We start from the raw sequence: 26,104 nt of genomic DNA, 5'->3' as shown, positions 1-26,104 counted from the left end.
GGGACACATGGGCTAAATGTGACGTCAGAATCCACCACTTCCCGAACCACTCTGAGTAAATGTGGGTTTCCTTTCCTGTCTTCCAAGATCGGATGGTAAAAGGTCTGGGTTATCCACCACTTTGAATCACCACTGTCACCCTTCCCTGTCATTAGCACAGAGCAGTGTCCTGTGACATGTCTGTAGCACACTGTCTTCTTGGCCACTCCAGGCACTGAATTGTCAACCCGAGATCCAGGAACAAGGGCTGAGTGGTGGGAACACTGTGCTGCACTAGATAACTCATGCTTGTGTTTTAACTGCTTGTTATTCTGCTGGGCTGAAGTGGCACAAGAGTATGCTCTGAAGAGTCTTTTGGGAACAGTCCTACCCATCATGAGCTCTCAACTAATACCTCCAGAACTTCTTTCCTCTACTACTTCTAATACTCTGCCGATCCATTTAGGCTATTAGAGAATCAAAAAGAAAGTTCCAACAATGGGGTTGTGTCAAAGGAGAGTCAGGACATCTAGAATCTGATAAACATACAATGAAAGTTACTTTCCACCATGCACTTTGTCAGACACATATTTTACACTGAGAAGGGGTTTTAATTAACTTCCTTTCAATAACAGAGTTAATTAGTCTCTAGCAGGTTGGAGAATGGCTCATGTATAAAATTATCTATGCCACACTGAGGAAAAGTCATTTTTTCTCTTTACACAGTTGTTATTGATGCTCAACTACAGAACTGCAATTTACAAATGAGGCCTCAGGTGGTAAGTGACTCCCCTCAGTTCACAGGGCTTGAAAATGATGGGCATCCGCACCTGGTTCCCTTCCCATAAGACCCATGCAGAGGCCTTGCTGATGGCAGATGGCTTCTGAGAAGCTGGACAAGTGAATCCTGAACTTGGCATCCTGATCAATGTGCATAAGCAATACCTATGCTGAAGGAGCCTCCTGGTGTCAAAAGCACCATCAGTCAGATGTCCTGGGGCTCAGGTGTTCTCCTGAGGGCCCTTGGATACTCACGCTAATTTAGCAGGCATGTAAAGGAGCAGGGGGACCACTGGAGATTCCTCATGGCCGTAGATAATGAATCCCATTTCTTTCAGTCTCTGTCTGAAGTATCTTGTGTTTTTGGCAAGTTGCTGTACTCTCTGCAACCCTGAAACGAGATAGGCATGAAAGCCATCAATTCCCACTTGGAAGAGGAAAGCAAAAGTCAGACTGTCTTGGCAAGTGTTCCCAATTCTTTGTGCAGGCTGCATTATTAGCTGGGAGGGGGGTCACAGCACGGTGGGAAGTACCTCCTGGGGAGTAGGTATGGGTGCTGATGGCCAGGACCCACCCTGAGCCTGAAAGACAGGATCCAGAGGAGATGGTGCTGCTAGGTACTGCTAACAACTAAAACCAGAGTAGGCTGCAGGGCAGTAGGGGAGCAGGAAGGGTGTCTAACAAGAAGGAAGGAGATGAACTATCATTTACCAGATACCTATTGTGTATGGATTCTGTGCTAAGTATTTTAGGAGAAGAAGGAAGTGTGACAAGAAGTAACAGAAACACACACACAGGCACACACACACAGACACACTCCACCTCACACCAGTTGTTGGGTCAGGCTTTTCAGCTAAGCTGAGCCAGCCTATTAATTTGCCCCTCATTTAGGTCTCTAATCAAAGAACACTTCATCCAATCTGAATTTGAAAGGGTAGCACATCCCGGGGATGAAGATGGATCCAGCAGAGACCAGGACTGCTTTGTGAGGCATTTGGCAGTGGTAAAGTAATAGAGAGAGGAAAGAAGGGGACCTCTGCTTTCCTCAGCCAGAAAAAATGACAGTGTTGGCCTCAGATAGAGATCAAGCAAGTACATGTGTCCGTTTCAAGGTGCTTCAGCTCAAAAGCTTATATTCTGTCCTAAGGGTGTCTCCCAGTGGGGAGGTCACACACATGATGAGATGACAAAGGGAACTGAAGAGTAGAAAGAGTTCAGGAGACGCCTGTCCACTCAGTTCTACCTCTAATAGGGAAGTGAGTAAACTAGAGAAAGCTAAGGGGTGTTTGCTCAATAAGGAAGATTGACTAGGATTGGATATTTAAGTCCCCTAGAAATTAGTCCAAGGTTCGCATTTGATGCAGGGTTGCTATGCAGCAGGAGTCTGCTAATACAACTGACCTTTATTCTAATTGGTTGGGCATCCATTCAAAATGACCAGCCCTTTCTCTACAAGTTATTCAATGTTTTGAACATCACTCCTGGGTGTTTGAAACTCTTTAGATGAAAAATGGATAAAATTTTCAGTAAACATGTCAATCATGGTCTTCTAGTTTCTTCTTAGAGACATAGCCTCAGATTGTGCCTAGATTAAATGTTGAGCAGTGGGTATCTCCTGCTCAGCATCCTTCCTCCAGGGCATCATGATGTTCAGGTAGAGTTGGCCCCATTTTTCCTTTCTGATACAGGGGTAGGGTGTGACCCAGGCCTGGCCTATCCATCCCCCTGCTAATTGGTTCAGTGAACCACAGGAACCCAGGAATACAACCTGGGCCTACCAGACACTTTCAGATCCACTGAAGAAGAGTAAAATCAATGTCATCTCCAAGCTACATCTTTGTCACCATATGGAGAAAACTTGCTTGACAATAATGTTGACTCAGAAGAAAGGCAAGACTCAAGACAGAGAGAGTCCAGGTGGCATCATTGGAACTCTTGGGCCTAGCAGCTGGTTTATTGTACTTTTTCCGGAAAGCTGACCTGTCAACCATGCTGGCCACAGCCAGTGGATGGAGGACAAGCTTGACCCAAGGAAAGTATATCTGAGGGTTGGCCTGGGAACCATGAGTTGGTCTATCATAAGAAGTTTGCCAAAGATATATTAAGTATGAATTAAACCAGTAAGATTATCTTGCTGTTAGAGTGTCAATGTAAAAGAGTTAGAGAGAATCAACAATTGGAGGAAGACTAGAAATTGAGGATCATCAAGAGAAAAGCTAATTATCAGAATCTATGAGACAGAGGAAGCCACAGGTCAGTAGAAAATGTGGTAGCACATGAGGAAGAAAAGTGAGCAGTGCAAGGTTAGTCAGAAGCAACAGGAAGAGAAGAAATAGAAACAGGAAAGAGTTTATACTCTAGTAACAGACAGATATTAATCAAATAATCATATAGGTGAATGTAAAGTTGCAATTTAAATGAGTGCTGTAAGAATGTTATGTAGTGTTAGGAGAGACCATAGAGTTATGTGGTGTTAGATTGGACCAAGTCTGAGGAAGTCAGTAAATGATGACTGAGCTGAGATGTAAAGGATGGATGAATGTTAACAAGACAGAGAACCAGAGAAGAGAACTCCTGGCACAGGAAAGAGATGCAATAGTCCTGTGGCTTATAGAAAAATAGAATGGCTGAGAACCAGCAAGATGTGGTTGAGTATAGGGCAAGGCAAGACTGGAACAATGAGTAGACTGTCTAAAAATATCAGGAGTACAGGGATTGAGGGATCCAACACTGAATGATTGGTAAGAGGAGGATAAGCTTAAAAGGGAGACAGACAGGAGCAATCAGGGTGGGAGAAAAGTCAGGAGATGAAATTGGAGTTATCAACATGGCAGTCATTGATAACCATTTCTCTGGGGTCCCAGAGTGGGACTTTGGTTTTAAAGAAACAGGTAGTTGCAACTATGGTTTACTTTAATTCATATGGGCTTTTAGATTCCTACCCACCTCATTAAAAAAGATAAGCCCATTCCCCTAAAATTTCAGATTTGCAACATGAATACAAGTAAGGGATATGGAAAAGTGTAGTACCATTTTCATAAATTTTGTTGCACAGACATATCCTCCTTTGTGTTTAAAAAAAAGAACTGTTTTGTAACATGCTGACATTTCCCTTGGAAACTGTATGCATACAGAGAACAACCTATTTGAAAAACAGAACCAAGAATGAGAAAGGGAAATATTTGTCATAACTTTCAAAACAATTTTACCCATACATTGAGACTGTGTTTTTAGGAAGATGAGAACATAAGGGGTAGTGGGACATTGTGGACCAGAGAAGGACAAAGAAGAAAGGCTGGAGTAAGACTTATTTTAAAGAAGGTGATTCAAATGAACGCACAGTCTACATCCCATTCACCAAAATGTATTCCATCTGGTTTGTCCCCTTGTGTGTTCAGCTCTTTTTACTGATTGTTGTTTGCACAATGAATAAATGACTTAATCAAACTGGGTCTGATGATTGCTACACGATCCTCCTCAAAGACTAGAAGGATTTCCTGGCCTGGAAGTGCATGAATGACTTAAATTGCTTTTCCCAGTGGCATTATCTTTGCCCTTACCCATAATAACTTGTCCATCACTGGGTTGCCCAGCTCCTTAATTGGCCCTGTCTGTAAATCTATGCTAAAAGAAATACTGAAAGGTCTATTCTAAATAGAAAAGAAGCAGGATGCTACAGAAAGGAGAAAACCATAATTGGAAAGGTGATAACTCTAATGAATAACAACAAAATAAACATGAAGCTGTAAAAGAAGATATCTGCATCATTAAAGGTGGGAGAGGAGAGCAAAAAAATACAAAGTTTTTTTTGTTTTGTTTTTTGTTTGTTTTTGTTGTTGTTGTTTTAGGTAAGATGGGTTTGGGCTCATATTATTATCTATTGAAAAGAAACAGATATAGTAAGGGGTTCATATATGTACAAAACAGGGTAACCACAAGCCAAAAACTTGCAATAGAGTCACAAAAACTAAAAAGAAACCAAGATAATACAAAGGAAAATTATCAAACCACAAAAAGAAAATAAAGAAACAAAGAGAAAATACCAAATCAGCTGCAAATCTGAGTTAAAAATCACAATAAAACACATCTATCAATAATTACTGTGTCAATTTACTAAATGTTCCAATCAAAAGACACAGAGTGGCAGACTAGATAATATAACAAGAACCTACAATATACTGCATACAAGTGACCCACTTTAGGGAGAAGGACACATATAGATTGGGAGTGAGAGGATGGAAAAACATATTCCATGCAAATGGAAATGACAAGAAAGCAGGAGTAGCAATACTGATTTCAGACAAAATAGACTTTAGAACAAAGGCCATAAAGGAAGATAAATAAATACATTTACACTCGTTAACATATATGCACCCAATATAGGAGCACTTAAATACATACAGCAAATACTAACAGATATAAAGAGAGAAATTGATGGGAATACAATCATTGTAGGAGACTTTAACATCCCATTAACATCACCGGACAGATCTTCCAGGCAGAAAATTAATAAAGCCACAGAGAAATTAAATGATATGATAGAACAATTAGACTGGTTGATATTTTTAGATCATTACATCCCCCCAAAATAGAATATACATTCTTTTCAAGTGCATGTGGAACATTTTCTAGGATAGATCATGTATTCAGGCACAAAAGAAGCCTCGATAATTTTAAGAAGATAGGAATTATTTCAAGCATATTTTCTGAGTTGTGTCATGAAACTAGAAATCAACTACAGTGAAACAAAGGAGAAAAAAATGACAGCATGGAAATTAAACAACGTGCTACTAAAAAACCAATGGGTCAATGATGAAATCAAAGAAAAAATTTAAAAAATACTTTGAGACAAACAAAAATGAAAATGCAACCACAGAATCTATGGGATGCAGCAAAGGCAGTGATAAGAGGGAATACAGGCCTTCCCAAAAAAAGAAGAACAATCTCAAATAAACAATCTAATCTACCAGGCAAAAGGATTAGAAAAAGAAGAGAAAAAAAAAAAAAGAAGTCAGCAGACAGAAGAAAACAAGAAAAAAATCAATCAAACCAACAGCTGGTTTTTTGAAAGAGTAAACAAAATTGACAAATTTCTGCCCAAGCTCACAAAGTAGAGAAAAGAGAGAACACAAATAAACAAAATAAGAAAGGTAAATGGAGAAATTATAACCAATACCACAGAAATACAAAATATCACACAAGAATATTATGAAGAACTATATGGAAACAAAATGGGTAACCTTGAAGAAATGAACAAGTTTCTGGAAACATAAAGCCCACCAAGACTGAATCAAGAAGAAATGGACCACTTGAACAAACCAATCACTAGGAATGAAATCAAATTAATAATAAGAAACTTTCCTTAGAAACAGAAGTCCAGGACCGGATGGCTTCACTGGGGAATTCTACCAAATATAAAATGAAGAACTCATACCAGTCCTTCTCAAATTCTTCCAGAAAATTGAAAAGGAGAGAGTACTCCCAAACTCATTCTATGAAGCCACCATCACCCTGATACCAAAACCAAAGACACTAGCAAAAAAGAGAATTACAGACCAATATCACTTATGAACATAGATGGAAAAATTCTTAAAATATTAGCAAACAGAATCCAACAGCACATAAAGAAGATTATACACCATGATCAAGTTGGGTTCAACCCAGGTGCACAAGGATGCTTCAACATAAACAAACCAATCAATGTAATACACCACATCAACAAGAGAAAGGACAAAAACCACATAATCATCCCAATAGATGCAGAAAAAGCATCTGATAAAATTCAACACCCATTTATGATAAAAACTCTCAACAAAGTGGATATAGAGGGAACATATCTCAGCATAATAAAAGCTATTTATGACAAGCCTACAGCCAGCATAGTACTTAAAGGTGAAAAACTGAGTACATTCTCACTAAAATCTGGGACAAGACAAGTTTGCCCACCCTCAACACTTCTATTCAACATAGTCTTGGAAGATCTAGCCACAGCAATCAGGCAAGAAAAAGAAATAAAGAAGACCCAAATTAGAAAAGAAGAGGTAAAATTGTCACTATAAGCAGATGACATAACACTATAAATAGAAAACCCTAATTGCTCCATACAAAAACTACTAGAACTCATAAGAGAATTTGACAAGGTAGCAGGATACAAGATTAATATACAAAAATCAGTTGCATTTCTTTACACTAATGATGAATCAACAGGAAAAGAAAGTAAAGAAACAATCCCTTTTAAAATAGCACCCAAAGTAGTAAAATACTTAGGGATAAATCTAACCAAGGAGGTGAAAGTCTTACACATGGAGAACTACAAAACACTGATGAAGGAAATTAAAGAAGACTTAAAAAAATGGAAAGATATCCCATGCTCCTGGACTGGAAGAATCAATATTGTTAAAATGGTCATACTGCCCAAGGCAATCTACAGATTTAATGCAATCCCTAAATTACCCAGGACGTATTTCACAGAACTAGAACAAAGTATATTAAAATTCATATGGAATCACAAAAGACCCAGAATTGCCAAAGCATTACTGAAGAAAAAGAATGAGGCTGGAGGAATAACCCTCCCAGTCTTCAGATAACACTACAGAGCCACAATAATCAAAATATGATATTGGTACAAAAACAGACATATGGACCAATGGAACAGAACAGAGAGCCCAGAAATGAACCCACAAACTTTGGTCAATTAGTCTTTGACAAAGGAGGCAAGAATATACAATGGAATAAAGACAGTCTCTTCAGCAAATGGTGTTGGGAAAACTGGACAGCAGCATGTAAATCAGTGAAGCTAGAATACTCCCTTACACCATACACAAAAATCAACTCAAAATGGATCAAAGACTTAAAAATAAGACAAGATACAATAAACCTCCTAGAAGAAAATATAGGCAAAACGTTATCTGACATACATCTGAAAAATGTTGTCCTAGAGCAGTGTACCAAGCATTAGAAATAAAAGCAAAAATAAACAAATGAGACCTAATTAAACTTACAAGCCTCTGCACAGCAAAGGAAACCTTAAGCAAAACAAAACGACAACTTTCAGAATGGGAGAATATTTTTGCAGAAGATGAAACTGACAAGGGTGTGATCTCCAGCATATATAAACAGCTCATATGACTTAATAAGAAAAAAACAAACAACCCAATCCAAAAATGGGTGGAAGTCCTAAGCAAGCAATTCTCCAAGGAAGAAATACAAATGACCAATAGGCACATGAAAAACTGCTCAGCATCACTAATTATCAGAGAAGTACAAATCAAAACTACAATGAGGTATCACCTTACACAGAATGGCCATGATTCAAAAGTCCACAAATGATAAATGCTGGAGAGGCTGTGGAGAAAAGGGAACCCTCCTACACTGCTGGTGGGAATGCAGTTTGGTGCAGCCAGTGTGGAAAACTGTATGGAGGTTCCTCAAAAGACTAGGAATGGACTTACCATATGACCCAGGAATCCCACTCCTGGGCATATATCCAGAAGGAACCCTACTCCAAAATGACACCTACACCCCAATGTTCACAGCAGCACTATTTACGATAACCAAGACATGGAAACAGCCTAAATGTCCATCGACAGATGACTGGATAAAGAAGAAGTGGTATATTTATACAATGGAATACTATTCGACCATAAAAAATGACAACATAATGCTATTTGCAGCAACATGGATGTCCCTGGAGAATGTCATTCTAAGTGAAATAAGCCAGGAAAAGAAAGAAAAATACTGTATGAGATCACTTATATGTGGAATATAAAAAAAAAGACAAATAAACTTAAATTTAAAACAGAAACAGATTCACAGACATAGAATATAGATTTGTGCTTTTCGGGGGGCAGAGAGGAGGGAAGGGATAAACTGGGAGTTTGACATTTGCTGATAATGACTGGTACATAAAAAATAGATTAACAAGTTTATACTGTATATAGCACAGGGAAATATATTCAATATATTGTTGTAGCTCATGGTGATAAAGAATATGAAAATGAATACATGTATATTCATGTATGACTGAAGAATTGTGCAATTAACAGAACATTGTAAACTGACTATAACTCAGTTAAAAAAAAGAAGGTTCAGATCAATGAGAAGCACAAGAATCTTATTAGCAGTGACGAGCTCCCCAGTGGAATGGAGAAAACTGTTTGCAGGGGTTGCTGAAGGTGCAAATATGTTTACTGAGCACTGAAGCTCTCCCTTTTGATGTCCAGATTCCAAGGTTACAGCATGTTTTATTGTCACAGACACATGTTCTGAGGACTGTCCAGGCCACTCAGTCAGGCCCCTGTGGGATGCACACAGGGGCAGGAGCCATAGGGCCTGACATTGGGGGTGGACAACTGTCTGCATGGCTGGATTTCACACCCCTGCCTCCACCTCCCCACCCACCACTCAGATATACCATGGGGGCTAATCCACAAGGGAGGTGAGAATGGACACCACTTGTGAACCTACTATGAGCCAGGAGCTGTGCTTTGGGCCCTTTTCACAGTTGAGGAAACCAAGGCTGGGAGATCATGACTGCATCTCCCAGCTGACCTGGACATTGCCCCCAGGTCTATCAAAGTCTGCTCTGCAAAAGAAGCTGGAAATTCCTTCCTGATGAGGTGTGAGTCCCGTGATTCGTGGATTCATACACTTCACAGGTGAAAAGCACTCACTATGTACCAGAGCCCACTGCCAAGGTGGAACAGAGGGTGAAAAACTTCTGGGGCTGTTTGAAAAGAGATAATCTAATAGAAGACAGTGCAGATATCTGATAACATTCACATGAGAAGAGCCAGAGGACAGCTCTAGACAGAGTTAGCAGGCCTGTCTCTTAGCAGTACTTCTCAAATACTTACAGAATGAGTGATAAGATTTGATGTGAATTTGCATTTACATAGAGAGCAGTATCTTAGGAAGTCACTTATTGAGGAATTTTACACATTGGATGGGGTACTTTGGGAGACCAGAAGGGAAACTTGCAAATTGGTAGTTCTTCCTCAGGGGAACACACAAAAGGCTTCTGGGAGTGTTACTTTATTTTTTTCCGGAATACTCACAGGAAGGCCCCCTGTAAAGAGGTTCTGTCCAGAAGGTCTGGAGTGTGGACCTTCTAAAAAAAGAAACCCCTGTGTAACTGGGGCTCTAAACCCCACTTTAGAACCACGACTTGAAGTCATAAATTATATTGTGGTGGGTTGATTCTATGAAGAAAATTAGGCTGATTCTAATAAAATATGCCAAGAAAATTTTGTCTAATTATCATTTATCCTTCATCACAGATCCATGTATCAGTTTCCACCTGCACTTTTCTCTTTTCTATGGAGGTGAGCAAGTCACTAATCTCTGAGCCTTAATTTATTGATCTGTTCAATGAGGATGATAACAGTTGCTCTTCCTATTTCCCAGGACTTGGGGGAGGATGAAAAGATGAATAAATCTACTATTTCCAAGGAGCTAACAGACCAGAAATATTATTACCCATAATAATGACAGAAAGTAGAAAATTGAATTCCCTATGGAAGAAATGCTCTGGAGCTTTGGAGCAAAGACCTAGAGGTGGTAAGTTAACCCCTTGTGCACTTGGGGAGTTGGGAGCCCACTTGCCTAGAACATTTGGTTTACAGTAGTGAGAAAGATCAGTGGAACCAGACCCTGAGAGCTGCAGATGCTGACTGGAGAGTTGGTGGGGACCAGGGAGCCATGGCAGCATCACCAGCAGGACATGCCTTGTTCTGAGGGGGTTTAGGAAGAGGTTACACTGTGTAGTGCATGGACTGGGACAAGGAAGAAACTGGAGGTGGTGAGACAGGTAAGGGGGCCAGAGCAGCAGCATAAGCGTGTAAGGAAATGGGAGCCAGCATCTGCCGTGGGAACAAGGTAAAGCACAAGTCTTGGCTGAGTAATCTGGTCACCGGGTCCCCTGGAAGGGCTCTGAAAACAGCACAAATGAAAGTGGCCACTAGGAAGCCCCAGCAAGGCAGCACCTACAGGTCAACCCTCTGATCTTCAAAGTATTTGCTGGGGACGGTGCCCTGATGAAGCCTCGGTGAGGGCGTGCAGGAAAGGACTGAGGGAGAGTCTCAGCAGACGGAAGATGTGACTGACACCCCCAACCTGTTTCTACTACAACAGCATCATGGCCAAGCCCACAAGGACTGTGAGCTACTTTTCTGGGTTCAAAATCAGCTCTGCCATCTTGAGCAAGGTATTTCATCCTTCTAAAACTCAGGTTCTTCAACTGTGAGGTGCGAATAATAACAATGACAACAATCATAAGAATGCACATTTTATACTGTTAAGAGGACTCAATATTAAGCACTCGGGAGAGTGTCTGGCCACAGTAAGTCCTTTATGAGTGTTGTAAAATTTAAAAAAATTATAAAATGGACTTTTATATACAATTTCATTTGAAAAAAAATTTGGTGTTTCAAAAATTTGGAAACCATTCATTTGAATTGGTTTTGCCCTCTGAGGCTTGGAGTTTCTCTCTAAGGCTGGGTCTCTGTGATCAGTGGAAGTGACCTGGGACACCTGCAGCCAATCTGGCTGTTCCTGTACCTTCCTCAGTTTGCTGGTTTGTTTTGGTGTGTAGGACATATCCTTTGATGTTTTCTTATCTCCCAGAATTAAGTGTTCACCAGAATAATTCTCATTCTGTTTTCAAGTTGAAGCATATTGTCCCTAGACATTTGACTATATAACGCCTCCTCTTTTGTGAAAGTGCAATAAATTTTAGGGACATTAGCCAGCACCGAAGACCTAATCAGGTGAGCCCTGAGAAAGGACTAAGCTCTTCCTGCAGAAAAAAGTTCCAGTAGAGAGAAAGGGATGTGACATGGGGAGTCTCCACTGCTGGGTTTGAGGATGGAGGGGCTTCAGGTTAAGAAATTCAAGTCTCTATAAGCTGGGATGGGCCCCAGTTGACAGCTAACAAGGAGCAGGGACCTCAATTCTGCAGCCCTGGGACCTGAGTCCTCCCACAATCACATGAGCTTGGGAGAGAAGTTTGAGCTTCAGAATAGAGGGTAGTTTCTGACAGAGTGATTCACCCTGAATGACTCCAGACCCCAGGAGACTCAGAGATAGTAAATGGGTGTTGTGTTAAGCTGCTAAGTTTGTGGCAGTCTGTTCTGCAGAAACAGAGACCTAATACATTCTTTCTAGCCCAGAGCACACACAGAGCTTCTCCAGGCACAAATCCACCTGCTTAATCCTCCCCAGCTGTGGATGGTGGGGGAGATGGTTTCCTCTACAAACCTCTGTAGACAAGAGTGGGGCTGGGGCATGGCTGCTGCTGCATTTGGGGTTTTGCTGCTTAGCTGACAATGAACCTGTGGTGGGGAAACAGAGATCCAGCAACAGCAGCTCCCTTTAACCCTCAAAGATCCTACAGCTGGAATCATGTCCTTTCCTTGTCCATTGTACAGAACCAGCAGGGAATTCCATGTGGGTCAGGTCACAATGCCCTGACTCAGAGTCCGTCTACACAGAGGAAACACAATAGAAGAGAACACTTCTGTAGGACACGTATCCCTTTGCAGTGCCATCTAAAAGACAAACTGATTCTCTTTACACTCTTGCTGGGGAACTTTTTTAACGCCTCAAAATGAGTGCAGAATTCACTGATCTACCATAAAATTCTACCCTTGGCTAAACTTTTTAGATGAAGTAAATGAAGGGAGAGAATGTTACGGAATGTTTTTCGAGCCATTTCTGCACAACCAGACAAAATTCCCCTCCTAGTTGGGGTCCCGATGGTTGGTCATTCTGTGTTTCTGGGATTCACTCCAGTTGTCCCACAAGCTCATAAGCAGCAATAGAGCAGAGAGGCAATGCCTGTCTCTTTGCTTGCTAACCCCCACCGTAGGCCCCCCACACACACACACAAAGACCAGGTAGAAGTCTTTACCCCCCAGCACAGGTGGTTAATCATGGACGGAGGAGCCCCTCAGTTGAAAGCCAGCAGAGTGTAGCACCTCAATCTGTTTAGCATTAGCTGTTGCTGAAATGCCAGTGGCCTGAAACCATGTAGAAAAGGGCCCTCTCCATGCCTTGTCTCCTTCTCTGCCTCCCTCTGCATCTACAACTGGTAACCAAGAGACAAAGCTATTTAGGGAGGAGCAACTCTGTCCTCCCTCAACGATGCTGTGAGCCTTGGATGCTGGGAGCCTCAGACAGCCCATTTGAGGTGGTAATTCTATTTGGACTCCTCTGCTTCACTGAGGGACTTCAGAGGGATAGAACTAACAACATGGCTGAGTTTGGGGGGTGAGAGGTGGAAAGTGCTTGTAGGAAGTCAGGTTTGTGTCCTCTGAACTCTCCTCCAAGGTAGATGCTGAGAAGACCTTTAAAAGCTCCATGTCTAACAATCATAGTTTCATCTCCCTGATCAGTCCTCACTGTCTCTTCCCCACAGAGGTCCTGGGTGAAGAGTAATTCAGCAACAACATCTGTGAGATAAGCTTGATGGTTCAGATGGAAAAATGTAGTTTGCAGCCCCAAACAGCTTGCTCTGCAGACAGAGCATCATCTTAAGAGAGAAGTTTGCGAATAGATCTCATGTCAAATATAAACAGTAGGAAAGTAAGAAAATTCCACTCGGCAGAGTGAACTGCTGTCACCCAGTGTACTCCTTTCTTTCTCCTTTCAAAGCTCCAAATCTTCCCAGTTAGTCACTCCCATTTTTTTTTTAAAGCTATTAAACTCAACTGTAGAAATATGTGTGTCCTGTTCCAGGGATCAGAGCAAAGATCCAAGGTCACAGCTGGAAGGCACGGGGGCCACTTCTCCAAGTCCACGTTGGGTTAGAAGCAGGGTCAATACCTCACCTGCAAATCTCATGATAAAATTTCACAAATGATCAAGTTGAAAGAAATAATCCAGACAAAATAATGCAACGAGGTGGCCTGCTTGTATTTTACAGTGAGAATGCATTATATTTTAGGTCTCACTCTTTTTTTTTTCTTTTATCTTAATTTCCTCTCCAGAGGGTAAAGAAAGAAAAATGATTGAGGTTCATAAACTAATGAAGTTACTCAAAAGACCTTGTCATTTCATTCAACTCCTTCTCCTAATAGCTGGTTAAATAACAGAAATTTAAGCATTTGGGGAAAAAACTTTAATAAAATCCCAGAAATGGAACAGAATGAGTTATCTGGAGTGAACTCGCTCAAGTGGAGGTAACAACAGAGACACACCGCTTTTAGTGCTTCCCCAAGTAGATGAGATGCTTAAAGTGATGTTTAAACGGAATGATATTATCATGTAAATTCAGTCTCAATACGAAGTTGCTAGCTTTATTTTTCCACCTGGGCTCAGTTTTCTCTTGTGACTTTATTACTTTGATTAGTCACGTGCTGGGTGCTGACGAGATGAATATCAGAGGTTTGATATTTGTTAAGCCTCCTGGCCATCCTGCTAAAGTTCATGCAAGCTTGGGTCTCCATACTCCGACAGGCCAATCAAGCTTGTCCTTCACATTGAAAGTGGAGAATTGAGGCAGTTGTCTGGACAATATTGAGTTTGATTGATAAATTCTAAGGTGATGGAGAAAGGATGCCAGAAATACTACTTGTCTCATCTTATTGCAGCAATAAACCCAGAATACTATACTCAGAAAACAAATTAAATTAAAAAGATAAAACATCTCATTGTGTTCCATCCTGTCAAATTCCTGTATTTTTGAGGATACTGATAGCTAATTGCTTTATTTCCAGGAAGAATACAATTCATTATTCTGTCTTAATCTGACCTTATTTTTCCTCTACCTATACAATGTGCAGACACATCCCCCACCCTGCCACCCAGAAACTCCTTCCATTTAAGGGCAAAGAGGGACAAGCATGACTTTGAAGAAAAATAGAAAATTCTATTTTTTTTTTAACTTCATTGTTTAAGCACAGGAAGCTTTTATAAGCAGTAATGAAGTTATAATCTACTGAAATTGGATACTATACATTAGGAATTGGAACTCTGTATTTATTTTCACTTGTAAGTGTATTTCCACCTCTCCAGGGAAACACTATTGGCCACTCAATTGTAAACAAATCAAGCACTCAGGCATATGATCACAAAGGGCGGTTTTGCAATTCACAAAGTTGATGATTATCCCATCAGACTCGCCCTGAAGTAACAGCAGGAAAAGTTGATTGAATCACAGGGATTATTATCCTACAGCAAGTTTTCATGAGATAAGGAATGTATTAGCCACGGAGCGATCCTCTGTTTTTAGGTGGAGAGATGTTCATCACCTTTTCAGTGACTCTGATACAGGCTCAAGTTTCAGAAGCACGTTTCTACATGACGTAAAGGAAAAAGAGGGGCACGCTTTTGCAAGGGGAAATGTAAAGAGAGTAGAGGACAGAATTATGGCAAATGAAGACAGAGAAAAGGACCTAGCAGGAAAGGGGAGGAAGAACAGACAGAAATAAAAAACCAGAAAAGAGGAGCATCTTCCACAACTAAGGGAAGACTGTTCTCAAGGAGAGAGGAGGAGGTGGAGAGCTCAGTCAAGTCTGGCTGGAGGAGGACCAGCAGGGTAGGGTGTCAGCTTGGACCTCTGAGGGAGCAGACACATGGAGATGGGCAGAGGATGAGGGCTAATGGCTGAGTGGGGAGGATGAGGGAGAGTGGGCAGAATGGGCCACTCTTTTGAGAAGATTTGCAGCAACAGAACGGGTATGATTTGGTGGCCACTGAAACAGAAGAAGGGATAAGGGGAAGCTTTTTAGGATGAAGGAAATGAACAAGTTCATGGCTGAGCAAAAGGGTGGGTGCCTTTTGAAGGTGGGAAGGGAGAGAATCAAGAACAGATAAGTGCAGGGGATAAAGGTGGTTTATCTGCTGAGCTAAGAGGGAAAGAGGGGAGTCAACGAATATCTGGTGAGAACTTGTAAATTGTCAGGCTCTGTTCTCAGTGTAACGAACAAAATAGACAAAATGCTTGCTCTCCTGGAGTTTACAAACTAGTGAGGGAAACCATAAACTAAGCAGATGCATATATTATCTGTCAGCTGCTCATAAATGAAAGACTGAAGCAAGGGAAAGAGTATTAGCGGGACAAGGAGGTGTGTACCATTAAGGATACAGCTGCCCCTCTCCTAAGGCTGATTCTGAGCAAAGAGGGGAGGACATTGAGGGAGTGGGCCACATGGGTGTTGGACAGACATGCTTTTCCAGAGTGGCCAGCAAGTGCAAAGGCCCTCTGTGGGAGCTGTTTCCCGAGTTCTAGGAAAAGTCAGGATGCCAGTTGCAGGGAGTGGACCAAGCAAGGGCAGGAGTGGTGGGAAACATGGAAACCACATCCCGAGAAGCCCTGAAGGGCTCAGTCTGGACTTTACACTGAGTAAGATGGGAAGTTCTGAGTGAAGAGGTTATATTGTCAGAGCTACATTTTTTAAAATATAACTTTGGCTTCTGTGTAGAGAACAAGTCAAGGGCAGGAGTGAGGAGACTGTTCAGGGGCTGCTTTAGGAATCCAGGGGAGAGCAGATGGAGGCCATGGTGGAGAAGGGGAGAGGTGGCCAGATTCCAGGAATATGCCAAAGGAAGTGCTGTAGGATTTGCTGGCGGAGTAGGTTTAAGACCTGAGAGACAGGAAGATTCCAGGATCTGTAAAAACTATTGGAAAAATTGGAGAAAGAAGGGGAGAAAGCAGATGAGCTAAAAGTAACAATAATTGTTCACCTTCATCAAGTGTTTACTTATGCATCAAGCATCAAGCTAAGTTCACCATATATATTACATCCCTTAATCTTCTCCCCACAACCCCAATTTATAAGCACCAAACTGAGGCTAGAAAGGGTAGGCAACTTGCCATTCATGGAACCAGTGTTGGGTAGGGGACTGGGCCCCAAGGTATGCACCTTAAACTCTTCTTAAGGTCCAAACTCTCTGAAAAGTGAATGTTTACCCCGAGTTGGGGAAAGGGAAAATAGGAACAGAGAGCCAAAATTGGGGATTCAAAAAGAATGTGGACTGATTAATTGAAAACCATGCATCAAAGATTTAAATATATAAAAGACAAATGCTGACAGTGCTTTCTTTAGGGGAGATGTTAGCATGGTTTGGTGCTCACCCTCTTGTGATTATTTGTGCCACATCTAGATGAAGAAAATGACTGAACTGCCACTTTCCTGGGTCTTTTCAAAAGTGACATCCATCCTTGAGGGGTCCCCGTGACCGAGGGATCCCTGCAGCTGCCACAACTGGTGTGGGCCTGACTCCCAGCTCCCTGCCCTATGAGATAAACGCCCCTCCATCTTTTTAGCATAAACACTGACCTGAAGTCGAGTGTATCTGCAAGATGGAAGTTGAGTTATGATGTATTTATTAAGCTTGGAAGTGGGTTTGACACTCAGAGGAATCCCAAATTAATTCAAGGCACAGTTCTTGCCATTGAGGATTTTCTCGTGTTGGTCTGGCTGGTGGACCCCCCAACATCCATTGGTTTGGAAGGACCAGGTCTCCACTTTGGGCTCAGTGTGCTGCATGGAGTGACGGCCATGAGACTCCTCAGGGCCTGTGTAAGGCACAGGCAGGTCGCTGCCCCTCGCTTATGTGCATTAACTCTGCCAGCAGCCTGGCTGCAGAGTGAGGGTGGCTGTTTGTGCATAAACACTGTAATTTCACTGGAACTGCTATTTCATCTTTGAACCTTGGCTTCAAAGGAACACTGACCTTATTCCTGTCGCTTGTCTTTCTTTGAAGCATACAGCTTTGCCTTGCAGATTAAAGTTAAGACATTCATCACGGAACAGATCTAGCCAACAGCTCCCCAAACTCAGCCCAAAACAAAGCCTCAAAAGGCTCCAATCACAGCTGCAGGGGAGAGGGTGGAAGCTGAAGGCTGGGGCTGGGCTCTGTCTCAGGTCCTGTAAGGCAGCTCTGGCTTGATATAGTGTGTCCATTTGTGCTCTGGGCAACCTTGCCCTAAGAGTTGATGTCTCTGCAGAAACGGGTGAGTTAATGCAAAGCTCCCCGCCAATCCTATTTATCTTATTTAAAGCAGGCATCATAGTTAATGAGGCCAGCATAGTCACTCACTGTCTGCCTTTGAACTCTTCAAAAGCCAAGTCAGGCTGAGCATCTGAAACTTGGCTGATGATTCTTGTCAGTTTCTTTCCTAACACTTTCTTTTGCTCATTCCTTTGAAAAGAAACTGTCCCATCTTTCCCCCGATTCTCCTCTCTTGACTCTAAGAGCACAGTCTGTGCACATAACCTTCTCTGTTGTTGATTTCTTTCCTCTCTTAAGATGGCAAGAAGAGTGAAGGGAAAAAATTAAAATGGGAAATTAAAAACAATAACCAAGCAATTCTTAATTATAAGGCTAAGAGAGAGAACCAAGGGAAGTATCTCCCACCAGAGAGGAAGAAAAATTGCTGATAGACAGCTATCAATGGACCTATGATCACATCTTTAAATGCAATTTTTCTGCAGTTCTTTTTTGATCAGATAAACAGAGCTGAGTTCTGTCTGTGATGAAGTGGTAAAGCAGTGCAGAGCCTTGAAGGAAATGATTGTCTAATTAGGGTAAATTTTAATCAACTGATTCTGATAACATATACCCTGCAGGGCTTAAGAAAAATGATATTTATTAAGACTTAGACAATTTTCAGAGTTACTTTTTTCTAGTTATTCATCTTTAAAATAAGACCAATGGATAATTCTGGTCAGTATAAGACAATTCACCTAACTTGCATTTTAGTTAAAGTCTCACATCGTTGTTTTCCATTAAGAAATGTATGAGGTCAAGATCATTAAGATGACCTTGTGAGAAGCCAGTGGTTACAGACCTGTTTTATCACACAAACTGACAGCTCCTTGGGAATGGAGACAGCTCTATTTCCAGCTTCAGTTTTAAAAGGTTGAAAGATATCTGCTTATTCTTATCTATACATATCCCTTACTTTACCACCACCAATCCTGGAAATTCAGGTGGGCCCTACAGCTGGTTTTGGCCAAGGAACTGTAATCAAGGAGGTAAGTGTCACTTCCAGGCCGATGTTCTTTCTCTCTACCATGGAGACTTGGGGGCCATGTGGTGAGATGGCCAAGCCTCAAGCTAGCAGCAGCCTCAGTCACTTCCCATGGAGGGGCAGTGTGCAGAGAGGGGTCGACTTTGTATTAGATCTGGTGAGAGCAAGAAGTAAACCTTGGTTCAGTTAAGCCACTGAGATTGTCAGGGCTTATTTGTTACACTGGCCCACTATGACTCATACTCACTAATCCAGGCCTTTGAAGGAAATCTAGTCTTACTCCACTTCCAACAAAGGAATCCTTCCTGCAGCATTCTTGAGACCCCTTGAGAATAATACCAAGCAATGTAGCAAGCAATTATATAATGCTTACCATATATAAAATTTTCAGTCATAATGCATTTTATATGTCTTAATTTACCTAATCCTTACAAAAATCTTAACTCATGAATGATATTTTCCTCATTTTACAGCTGGAGGAACTGAAGCACAGAGAAGTAACTTGCTCAGGGTTGAACAGATAAGTTAAGTCATTTGCCTAAGGACCACACAGCAAATCAAGTAGTCTCCCAGGGATCCAGTCCAGGCAGCTGCCATTAGTTTATGCCCATAACCACTGTAACATGCAGTCTTCCTAGACTGGATTATCATTTCTTTTTCATGGGGACTATTCAATAAGACACAGAATCATAAAACCCAAAACAAGCCTTGGAAAAGGAAATTAGAGATCAATCCATCAATGCATTTTACCTGGAAGAACAAAATCGCCCTGTAAGCCATTTTCTTGCTTCAGTGAAAATGAAAGTTCTCACCTTTCTGTCCAACCCAGTGACCTAGGAAGCACTGGGGCTCAATAGAAAGGCTTTAAGGACTGTCAGGTTGGAGGCAGGTAGAGACATGACTTCATCCAGACCAGCCCTGTTCTAATCGGTTTTATATAGTAGGCTTCTGGGTAAAATTCAGATGTGAACAAAGTATTCTGCTGCTTTAATGAGTTTGAAAAATGGTGGATCTCTCCATACTTCTGAAATAGCAGACTTGGACAGTTGTGCTAAACAAGGCAGAGCTTCATGTCATTTGGAGTTGGAGGGGTATGGATTTTACAGCCTAGTGGGCAGGTCTGGGGCCAGGGGGACTTGATTCCATAAATGCACTCACTAGATTGCCTATTCCTCACTGTCCCCCATGGTGATATGAAATACAAGCTCCATAAACTACCTGAAGGAAAGAAGGAGAGTTCCAAGAGCCTTTGATGAAATGATTTCTCAGAAAGAAGATAAAGCCCATTTGAGTTGAACAAACTAGACACCTTGGCTGTGGGGACCCAACATCAGAGAAATGGCTGGAAAATTATTATTGTGAGTTTTCTGTCCATGTGTCCTTCAATGGGCAGTGGGAGTTTCTTCTCCCCAATCCCTGGTTGGTAATGAATAAGTGAATGAATAGATGGATGGTGGGTAGATGAAAAATAATGAATAATGAATTGACTGATTTGTTCTTGGGGGAACACAAGCAACAGCCTCAACCAAGCACAGGCAAACACACACCAAGATTTGCTTCATTTTAACACAACTAATTAAACAAAATTATCCACATTTGCTGATCACGTTAAGAGGTGAATTAGAAAGCTTTCCCTGCTTTAAAAATCATCCCCCCACTTTTTTGTGCTGACAGCAGTTCTAGTACATTTCTGCTCCCTGTACTATTATATACCATGTACTGTTGATGCACACATGGCGTGTCTTACAAATTGGTTATGTCAAGACAAAAGTGTATATTTGAGAAAGGCAGAGTTTGATGGGGCAGAAGAGAGACAGAGCAAGGCCTAGGGAAAGAGTTCAGGGGAGGTGTGCTCACTGCAGACCTTCTTACCTTGTGTGGTCCCATCCAGTCCCATGATGAACTTGATTGACCTGATGATCTGCTCAGCTACTGGGGGGCTCATGGATGTAGCATATGCAGCACTGTGCGAGTGAACCCGTAAATAATCCACAAGGTCCTTTAATAAAGGAGAGCAATCCAAAAAGAAGGCAAATGAATCTCCATGTTGGTGGTGAGAATCACATCTAGTCCTGTCTCCATCCATCATAGCACAAGGCATTTGAGTCTTGAATGTGGTCTGCTTTTCAATGGGCATCACCAAACTGTTTATATTTCTATCCCTTCTTCTTGGTCTCACCCTTAAAAACCTAAAAGGTCTACAAAAATGGGATGCTGCAAAATTGGAGTTGAGGTCTGTAAGGCAAACCCAGATGTGTAAAGGGAAAATGGTTTCCTTAACATGTGTTTGGGTAGCTGGCCTATAGGAACACTGGGTTAGTATTCAGGAGTGTCCAGAGAATATGGGATGCGATTTTTGCCCTGAGCAGTCGATTGTGCCGATGGAGGGGTAATGGCAGGAAAAGTAGCAAGACATGTAAACTCATATATGCAGCGGGGCTAAGAGACTGCAGAGAATAGAGATGGGGTATGGCCATGGGAGTAGATAAGGGAGGCTCCAGTGAGAACCTGGAGTGAAGTCTCAAGGAAAGAAGGCAGATAAAGATAAAAAGAAAACTTCCAGGGGAGGGGAGTGGCAGAACTAAGAGATGAGAAATTAAAACCAGATTGGAAGTGAGGACCAGATGAGCTCTAGTTGTGCCCGGGCAGGAGAGAACTACTGGAATTTTCTTGCAACACCATTTGGAGTGCTGACCCCCTGCAGGATTCTGCTCTGTGCTGTGGTGGGCATGATTCTCCACCCACAGGCTTGGGCCCTGAGGCCAAACATAAGGTCCCAGGTAAGCCTGCTGAGAGCCCAAAGAAGCTCCAATAACCTAATTCTACCTAGTGGGGTGGGGCAAGGTGTCTCAGACCTGGCAACTGGAAGCCCTCAGCCCTAAGTGGGCAGACCATTTATCAGCCCACCTGCACTGGCCCATAGCCTGGGACCCTCAGGGTGTTCTGCATGAAAGCTAGTGGCCCATGACAGCTTTAAGTTAGCAGTAGGGTCTGCAAGGGATCAACCACCTTCTCTTCCAGGAAAATGAGGCAGCTAAGAATCCCACTTAAGTGTCTTCTCTGATCATCCCCTTGAAGATGAACTCGGGGGAGCTCTGCTATGGGAATGTTCACAGGCCACGTCCACTCCCACCTTTGTGCCTGGGACCATGCTGGCCTTTCACCTTTCTCTCTCTGGGGGTGTGCGTGTTGTAGTTGTTACCCAGGAATTTTATTCTTTTTACTTAAAAAAATTTAACTGAAGTAAAGTCAGTTTAAAATGCTGTGTTTATTTCTGGTGCACAGCATAGTGATTCAGTTACATATATATATTCTTTTTCATTATAGGCTATTACAAGGTATTGCATATAGTTCCCTGTGCTTTATTCTAGGACCTTGCTATTTGTCTATTTTATATATAGTATTTAGTATCTGCAAATCCCAAACTCCCAATTAATCCCTCCACCTACTCCTTCCCCACCCTGGTTACCCAAACATTTTAAATGTTCATCGTTCATCTTCGTATGAACTAATAACTAAAGTTATTAGCTCATTAAGTAGAGAGTACCTAAGGTTAGTAGGAATTTTAGTAAACATTCAAGTAACATGAGTGGCCTGCCTCACGGGCAGTTGCTGACATGATTCCCCTACCTGGCCCTGGGGGGATCTGGTAGCTTCACTCTGGCTGCCACCACCTCCCCCGCAGCCGCCTCCTACAGGTCCATCATCCTAAAACCTCTCTTCCACACTCTTTCCCCGACTTTCATTCTCCTTCATTTCACACTCTTCATGCCTTGTTTTGTTTCTTCTTTTCCTTCCCCATCCCATCTACTCTGATCCCCTCTTCACTTCCTTTCATTTTAAATTCTCCATTTAAATCTTTGTTCTTTCCTTTTATAAGTATTTCCTCCCTCCCTCCCTTCCTTCCTTTCTTCCCTCCTTCTCTTCTCTCCCTTCCCCCCACCTCTTCCTTCCTTCCATCTTTCTTTCCAGAAGTTGGTACAAGGACTTGCTCTGGGCTCTGTTCTGGATGCAGGGGTCCCAGAAGAGGAGGGCAGAAAGCCTGGTCCCTGGCTGCCCTCCTCTTGATTAAATCAAGGTGAAATTTCTGCCCATTCTTTTGTTTAGTGAATTTCATAAAAACGGTTGGGTGTGTTATCACCATATCTAACGAGGATGTGAATGACGTTGGCCTGACCTGATGCCCAGGCCACATGGTACCCAGGAAGCCCACTTTGGAGGATGGGGGAGGTGGGAAGGGGCTCAGGGAGAAAGAGGTGGTCATTTTCCAAAGTAGCTACGGCCAGGCTGCCCTTCAGACTCCTCCGTGAGCAGCAGCAGGATTTTCTTTCTCTGTTGAGAGCAGGTGCCTGCCCACAGGATGATGGGAATGTCAATGAGGAGGGAGTGGGTGGGACACAGAAAACAGGATGATAGAAGCTCATGTGGACCCAAGTCAGGAAAGGGCTATTTTGAGGTGATCTGACCTTGAAGAATGGGGAGATTGTTGCAGAGGAGGACAGAGGCAGGGACACATGCTAAAATTAGAAATGAAGATGATGTCTTAATCAGCAAAGGATGTAGAAGTCAAATGGGAGCAGAAGGAGAATCTAGTGCCTCCAAGGAAAGGTGCTGAGGGCTTGTTCCCTCAAGGGCAGGTCTGACAGTGGAGTTATGAGACAGGCTCTGGAGCCTGGTTCACGTGGGTTCAAATCTTGGCTCTGCCACTTGCTGATATGTGATCATGGGCAAGTTACTCTCTGTGCCTTAGTTTTCTTCCCTAAAAAGTGAGATAATGGCAATATTTATCTCAGGATCATTTTGCGGATTAAATGAGTTTATATAAATGTGGTGCTTAGAAAAGCATCAAGTACATAGTGAAGACCTGATGCTGCTGGCAATGATTGGTAATGGACTGCCAGCTCAGAGCTTCTTAAAACTGGAGCATGGAGTGGGAGGAGGGGACCAAAAAAAAATAAAACTTGTTGGAGTGTCTTTATTCCAGCTCCCTCATTTTGCAGAGGGTGATGCTGTAGGTTATGTAACTGCACATTGGGAGACTTAGACATCAAACCAAAGATTTTTAGCCCAGAACTTTTTCCATCCTTATTGGGCAGTAATGGTAGGAGTGAAAGATAGGAAAACAGAAGCATTTTAAAGAAAGGAGATCACAGAGCTGATGACAGATTGCATGACTCTGCAGAGATAGGAGAGATGATACATCCACTGATAGACCGAGAGCTGATAATCATTGGCTGCTTGAAGCCCCATTTGAAGAACTTTACAAACATTAACTCATTTTAGATTCACAATAATGCTATGAGGTAGGTACTATTTTTGCTTCCATTTTATAGATGGGATCAATGAGTCACCGAACAGATCAGAAAATTATCCAACCAAAACATTGTTAGATAACAAGGATTTTGATCCAGAGAGTCTGACTCTAGATTAACCACTGCTTCCCCACTTCCCTGTTTTAGCACCACAGTATATGATTTCTTCAGACCAGAGGAGCTGGCTTGTCTTGGACAGGGACCACCTTCACTGCTTCTTACCCCTGTGGTGCTTTCCTAATCCACAGAAACTGTCCTCTGGAGGAGGAGGGGAAGGGGAGCATTCCTAATATACTAAAATGTTCATAGTGATAAACCACAGAATGAACTGCATCAGTCTCAAAAAGTTTCACACGTATTAACTGTATTTCTGCAAAGAGACAGGAACCCTCTCGAGAGCAGGGAGCAGAGATAGACACTTTATTATACCCTCGCTTAAAACCCATAGAGGTGGGTCTGTCAATACTGATGGTCTAATGGAAAGCAGAGGGGTTTAGAGACTGAGGAAGGATGGTGAGGGTCCCTGGATTATAGAGGGGGCAGAAAGCTCCATTCTTAGGAACAGGTGTAGCAATATTCTCTTAACACTGGGGCATCACTGACAAAGATCAAAGAAACAAAACAAATCTGCCTCTTATCCCTAAATGGCTCCTTATGACCCCAACCCCCAATTTTCCTTCCCAGTTCGAGGAATTTCACACAGCCAAAGTCATTTGCATCCTTCGTTTGAATTAGTACCTCATCAGCTCAGTATCACTTCCTTTAAAAACTGAGACTGTCTTGCCCATAATCTTATTTCCTTCAGACAGAGTCCACCTTCTCTCAGAGTCTGAGTGTGTGGATGGGAGCTGATTTGCTTGTGTGATTCAGAAAGTAGGTCTGTTGGAGTAACTTCTGCAGAGCATCAAGGGAGACTCAATTCCTGGTTTCTGATTCCCTCCTGTCACTCACCCACTGGGCGCCATGAGCAATGAATTAAGAATTGGCTTTGGTCTCTGGCAAGGCGGGTCTGGGTTGTGTTTTCCTTTGGGAGTTGGGTGGGGTGGGGGTGTTACAGGTCTCCTCAGACTGAGTTTCCAAGACCATTAGTAAGTGCAAAACCAGAGCCTGCAAAGTTCAAGGACAAGGGTGGCTTTTCTGAGGAAATCAGACAGGAGGCTCCAGAATAAACATCTTGGCGTTCATGGCATGACATCCATTTACTTCAAAGCACTGTTGAAAACAGCCAGGCCTGAGCATGCAGGACAGAACTGGTTTCTGCCTTGGTTTGGTGCCAGGCTCCTGGGGTAACACTCACTCCAAACCTGGCTGCCCTGCCCCACCTTCCTCCTGCAGAATCCCAGCCCTGCAACCTAGCAGTCAGGAGGGTTGCCTTGTCCCCATTCATTTGCCAGTGTCTGGCCTTGTGGAGGCTGTGAAAGCCAGTGGTCAGCCCCAGGTAGGCAAGAGGACTCAGGATCCTGCCTGAGAAAAATCTGGACCCAGAACCTGGGGTCCACAGTGTCATCCACATCTCAGAGACTGGATCAACACAAATTAAAAAATAAAATAAGGAAACTAGCCCTGTCAACTCAGGCTTCCTTCAAAGAAGCCGTTTATGGTGGGGAGCTCTGAGAGGTGGAGAGAAGTAGGGACCTGGCATTTCACTGAAGGTCTGGGAAGGATGGAATTGAACTTCAAGTTGGGTTGTTCACAGGTCATCTCCAGAAGCTCCAAACTCACAGGGAGCAAAACAGCAAAACCTTGCTGGCTCTTGAGAGACTATTTTCAGGTTCCCTGAGGCGGGGAGAGTCGGTCTGGCCAGGGCAGTAAACTCCAAGAGCAAAGATGAACTTGCAGGACGTTTTGTTACAGGAAGGCTAAAACCAAGACAAAATTTCTCCTCTCTGTAGTCATATCTTAGCACCAAACCATTTCTTTTTCCTCTTGTGTGTTTCCAAATACATTTTCTTACATGACACAACTGGTTGCTAATGGGTGCAGTTCTGACCTTGATCTGCTCCATAAAGATTTCTAGAGCCTCGTTGAAACTGTTACTAGGAATATTGTCCCTCTA

General features: G+C 42.5%; 1 protein-coding gene across 1 annotated transcript in view; it reads right to left on the bottom strand.

Annotated features, from left to right (window-relative positions):
• The window catches only part of SPTLC3 (serine palmitoyltransferase long chain base subunit 3), a 136,297-nt gene that overhangs the window by 10,061 nt on the left and 100,132 nt on the right, over positions 1 to 26,104 (bottom strand). Inside the window, exons 9-10 of the mRNA XM_032461815.1 lie at positions 20,609 to 20,735; positions 1,015 to 1,150 (exon numbers count right to left, since the gene is read on the bottom strand). Of these exons, the coding sequence (XP_032317706.1) occupies positions 1,015 to 1,150; positions 20,609 to 20,735 (263 nt within the window). The remainder of the gene's footprint in view (positions 1 to 1,014; positions 1,151 to 20,608; positions 20,736 to 26,104) is intronic.

The sequence above is a fragment of the Camelus ferus genome, chromosome 19, assembly GCF_009834535.1.
Source record: "Camelus ferus isolate YT-003-E chromosome 19, BCGSAC_Cfer_1.0, whole genome shotgun sequence".
NCBI lineage: Eukaryota > Metazoa > Chordata > Mammalia > Artiodactyla > Camelidae > Camelus > Camelus ferus.
The sequence above is the reverse complement of the archived record's forward strand: the minus strand, read 5'-3'. Positions and strand labels throughout refer to the sequence as shown.